Below are 5,600 nucleotides of genomic sequence, written 5' to 3'. Positions count from 1 at the left end.
CTCTTTCTCCCGAACCCGCTATACCTCAGCGGGCCCCTTCCCCTCACTCCTCTGTTTCCTCTGAGGACGCCGATTCTCCGCGGAGCCCTTCTCCCTTTCTTCCCCCTGCTTCTCCCGAACGCCCTGAGCCACCTAGATCTCCGTCTCCGGCTCCCTCAACAATCACCCTTGAAGATTCTCCTCCCTCATCCCCAACGTCCTCTGTAAATAGGGAACATCCGGAAGGGTTTGAGGTAGTAGATATCAGCGACGACGATTCCGAGGAATCAGAATCGCCTGCCAAGCTCTCATACGAGCAATTCAGAGCTTGGCTGATAAACCAGCTCCCAGGGATACGAGAAGTCCCTGAGGAAGCTTTCACGATTGGTCCAGGCCCCGTAGACCACGAGGCCTTACGCGAATTTCTAGAGACCACCGATAGGAATAACATCATCCCCTGGTATGTTCCCGGGCGAAGATATCCTTTAGCCGTCCCTGCACACCTTCTCCTACGAACCTATCCCCCCTCCACCGCCATAATTACCGAACTCATATAACCTAGAAGTCTCTCTTACACGCACACACATGGACACTAATTTTATATACCTATTACCATTTAAATTATTGTAACCACCAATCGGGACCCTAAAATTTAAACAATAACTCTTACCCCTTTCTGCCCCGATTGAAGACCTCCGTACTAATGTATCACCCGCGACACATACACATACATTCACTCTTCATTAGCAACTAAGTCCGTCAATAATATTATTATGTATATAAATTCTTTCGTCTTTATATTAGGAATAAATTTATAAATTTCAAAATAAATGATTTTCATTTATTAATAACCCGTTCCCACTTATTCCCGTAAACCAGGATCGCACAAGGTCCCATCCTGCGTAAAAGAGATTAAATTCTCTTGCCAAAAAGGGACCACCGAGCGAACGGCCCTTTAAATAGAGTAAGAGCGACCCTTGCGGTCGTTGACCTATTTGGGCCCAGACGTTCGTTCGGGTCGAACAGACGGATAGTCTGCCGTCGTTCGAAAAGATAAATTTAGTTACGTCCTTCCTTTCGACTCTTCCTTCCTTGAGTCTGGACGTAACATAAATAAAATTTGGGGGCTCGTCCGGGATAGAAATGTGCGATTCCTGGTAGCGGTAATGAGTAAAGGAACAAGAGGTCAAACTGATAAAGATCAAATAGAAGAACTATATAAAACTGCATTAACAACACCACATAGAACACGCAAATCTAAATCTAAACCATCTGATTCCGAATTAATTCACACATCCACACCTTTAGTACCTTCAACTTCGACATCTCGCAAAATAAATTTTTCGTTAAAAGATCCTTCCTCAGAATTCGATTTAACTGAAAATACTTTAGTAGCCGAATCGCCCGAGCCAGATTCCGACGATTCCGCCGATATAACTACTGAAACAATAAAAGATCAAATCGAAAAATTTGATATCGAAAGCGATCCCGAAAATTTACTTTCTTTTAACATGGCGCAACCTAACCCCTTTGCTACCTTAAAATACGCGGTAGACGCCGTCCCCTTTTTTGACGGTAGTAACATTCCGCTAAATTATTTTATCGAGGGTTGCGAGGAAGCGAAAGCTATGCTTCCTAAGGAAGCAGAGGCTCAATTTACTAAAATTATAAGAACTAGAATAGTGGGAGAAGCGCGTCGAACAATTCGGGATGAAGATTTTGATACTGTATTGCAATTAACTACTTATTTAAAGAAAATTTATGGACCCACTAAAAATGTATATCAGTTACAAGGAGAACTAGGATGTATTTATCAAAGGAATGAAGAGGATGTCGTCACTTACGCAAATAGAGTTAAATTACTTGGAAAACAAATATTGGAAGCATATCGAAGTTCCGGTCACATTTTACCCAATCAAAATATAAAAACAACGGTAGAAAAAGATATGTGTAAGTGTTTTATTAGAGGGCTAAAGCCTGAAATAGAGCAAAGAATCACTAGAGATTTAGACGTACAAGAAACTGTCGCCGACGCCCTAAGGATAGAAAGAGAGCTTCGAGAGATGACAGGTTTGCGCCAAGGCCAAGGCGTTAAAACAGGCCAATCACCGTACACTAATCAAGTGCGGGAAATCTGTCAGATCTGTTTCAAAGAGGGACATGCCGCAAGTAGTTGTAGGAAGCTCGTTCAATTTTCCTTACAAGGGCACGATTTTCAAACGAATAACGGAACGGAGATTTTAATTTGCCAAATATGCAAAAAACGCGGCCACAGTGCGGATAAATGTCGCCAACGCGATCCTCGCGCTCGTCAGTCAGTAAACGTAATTCAAGAAAAAATTACTATATGTCAATTATGTTCAAAAACCGGCCACGACGCCAAATCATGCCGACAAACTACTTCCCAACAACAAATTAATAAATCGACGGTTATTTGTCAATGGTGTGAAAGGCCTGGCCATTCGGCTAGTAATTGTTGGAAAAAACAGAACGAGGAAAGAAGTTTGGAAAGTAGACCGAAAGTTTCATGCCAACTTTGCGATAAATTCGGACACTCCGCTAAGGATTGTCGTGTTAAAATAAATCAACAACTGACAACGAAGAACGATACATTCTGCAGATATTGTAAAGAACAAGGCCATCTCCTTGAAAATTGTCAGTTACGCAACGCAAGTAATAATCGTCGAAAAGAAAATAATCAGGGAAACTACACAGGTCCCTCGGGGTCGGGTGCACAACGGGGGACCGGACAGACTTCACACCCGTCGACATCTCAAGAAGTCAAGTAGGCCGTCAAACCATCGACATACGACCCGTAACAGTAAACCTCGATAAACATAGTCGCGTGCCTACTGTTCAGGTCCAAATTAACGAAATACCATCGCAAATAACCTTTCTATTAGACACGGGATCCGGACCAAATATAATCAAGGAAAATTTTATACCTAAAACTCTAAAAATTAACTATACAAATATATTAAAATTAAATGGTATAAATAATCATCCCGTATATACGCTCGGAGAAGTCGCTTTAAATCTCCTTGGAATTCCGATATCTTTCCATTTAGTATCTCGCGACTTTCCGATTCCACAATCCGGAATATTGGGAAATGATTTCTTTAAACAAACATCATCGAAAATAGATTACGCTCAAGGATATCTGACCGTATCCGAAGTTAACATACCGTTTTTCTCACCGGAATCTATAATAGTGTCTCCGAGATCCGAATCATTATTTTATGTAAGGATAGAAAACCCCGAAATAAAGGTGGGATATATACCAAAATTAAAAATAGAACATGGAATTTACTTAGGAGACACTATTGTAGAGAACATCTCCGGAAAAGCATATCTCAATGTTATAAGTACTTTAGACGAAGAAGTGGAAGTCCGCGTACCCACTTTGCGTTTAAAGCCGTTGGATCAATTATTTGACGACCATAAATCCGACTGTCCGACGGTCAACAATTACGATGAAGTTTCATCTATAAACGAAGAACCAATGAACACCAACGAAACTTATATTGATATCGAAGACGAAGAAGAAATTTTCGAGGATGAAGGAAAATTTACGGAAATAACTCGAAGGACAAACAAAATTAATGTTGACAAGGGGAATAAAAATTCTCCTGAAAATTTTAATAATTCAAAAATCCTTGGAGAGGGAAGTTACCAAACCTCTCCTGAAAATTTTAATAATTCGAAAATCCTTGGAGAGGGAAGTTACCAAACCTCTCCTGAAAATTTTAATAATTCGAAAATTCTTGGAGAGGGAAGTTACCAAACCTCTCCTGAAAATTTTAATAATTCGAAAATTCTTGGAGAGGGAAGTTACCAAACCTCTCCTGAAATTTCATATAATCCAACAATTAACGGAGAGGGAAGTTACCAAACCTCTCTTGAAAAATTGAATAATTCTAGTAAAGGGAAAAATTATCAAATCTCTCTCAAAAATTTAAATGATTCAAAATCCCTTGGAGAGGGAAGTTACCAAACCTCTCCTGGAGGGGATATTTCTAGAATTTCGGAGGGAAATTTCCAAACCTCGACAGAAAATTCTAGCTCCGTCAATTGCGAGGAGGGAAGTTACCAAACCTCACTACGCGATTTGACACAATCTTGTTCTAATTTAAGAGAGAAAAATTCCTTATCAATTCTAGATATCAAATTTCCGAAAGTTGGATTATTCACAGAAGACCACAATGACAAATTAAAGTCATCTCATGTCACTATAAAAGACCTTCTTGAAAAGGCACAAAAATATTTAAATATTGAAAAATTAAACATTAAAAACTCTAAACGCATGAAAAACAGAACCAAACCGTCTTCGAAAGTTTCGACGTCTTTATTAAATAAATCGCAAGAAATTATAGATAAATTTATGCGAAAACGAAAATCTAAACATAAAAGAAAACAACAACAAATTAACGATGCAAGCAACGATTTGCATAATTGCCTGGTGGTTTCCGAGAAAAAGGAGAAAGACCGCTTTATACAAATTACCGAATTATTACGATTGGAACATCTAAATGAAAAGGAACAAGAAAGTGTAAAGAAATTAATAACAAACAGTCAAAACCAATTTCATATTCCCGGAGAAAATTTAACTGCAACTCATGTACTCCAACATCAAATACCAACCACAGATGATCGACCAATTAACACTCGTCAATACAGATTCCCGCAACTACATAAGGAAGAAATAAACAAGCAGGTAGAGGAACTGTTAGAAGGAGGCATCGTAAAACCCTCACAATCGCCATACAATACGCCCATATGGATCGTGCCGAAGAAAGAGGACTCCAAAGGAAACAAGCGCTGGAGAATGGTCCTCGACTTTCGGGCTTTAAACGACAAGACCATCGGGGACGCATATCCATTACCTAACATCATAGATATATTAGATCAATTAGGGGGCGCGCAATATTTCTCTGTATGCGACTTAGCATCTGGGTTTCATCAGATAAAAATGGATCCTGCTGACAGTCACAAAACTGCATTCACTACTCCCTTCGGTCACTACGAATTCGATCGAATGCCTTTTGGATTAAAAAACGCTCCTGCAACATTTCAGCGCCTAATGGATTTAGTATTAACAGGATTACAGGGCGAAGAATTATTTGTTTATATGGACGACATTGTTATTTATGCTACTTCCTTAGAAGAACACGAACGAAAATATAACGCATTAATAGAACGACTTCGCGAAGCTAATTTAAAACTACAACCTGATAAATGTGAATTTTTAAAAACCGAAGTAACTTATTTGGGACACGTAATTGGCAGAGATGGAGTAAAACCAGATCCGAAAAAATTAGAGGCAGTACATAAATTTCCCCGACCGAAAACCCCAAGAAATATTAAGCAATTTTTGGGACTTGCCGGATATTACCGGCGCTTTATTCCAAATTTCTCTAAACTAGCAAAACCATTAACAAATCTATTAAAAAACGACACTCGTTTCGAATGGACATCAATTCAAGAAGAATCCTTCGAGATATTGAAACAAAAATTATGTGAAGAGCCAGTACTACAATACCCTGATTTCTCTCGACCATTTATTTTAACTACGGATGCGTCAGGTTTAGCCGTAGGAGGAATACTCTCACAAGGAGAAATAA

General features: G+C 39.3%; 1 protein-coding gene across 1 annotated transcript; it reads left to right on the top strand.

Annotated features, from left to right (window-relative positions):
- The first annotated feature begins 1,418 nt into the window (after positions 1-1,418).
- LOC145946961 (uncharacterized) lies at positions 1,419-3,692 on the top strand. Its single transcript, XM_083056717.1, has one exon. It carries the CDS (start codon positions 1,491-1,493, stop codon positions 2,766-2,768), a length of 1,278 nt encoding a protein of 425 aa, XP_082912843.1. The 5' UTR covers positions 1,419-1,490; the 3' UTR covers positions 2,769-3,692.
- The last annotated feature ends 1,908 nt before the right edge of the window (positions 3,693-5,600 follow it).

This window comes from Prenolepis imparis, unplaced genomic scaffold (assembly GCF_030444845.1).
Source record: "Prenolepis imparis isolate NDT839.2.m4 unplaced genomic scaffold, iyPreImpa1.0 SCAF_32, whole genome shotgun sequence".
In the NCBI taxonomy this organism is placed as follows: domain Eukaryota; kingdom Metazoa; phylum Arthropoda; class Insecta; order Hymenoptera; family Formicidae; genus Prenolepis; species Prenolepis imparis.
The sequence above is the reverse complement of the archived record's forward strand: the minus strand, read 5'-3'. Positions and strand labels throughout refer to the sequence as shown.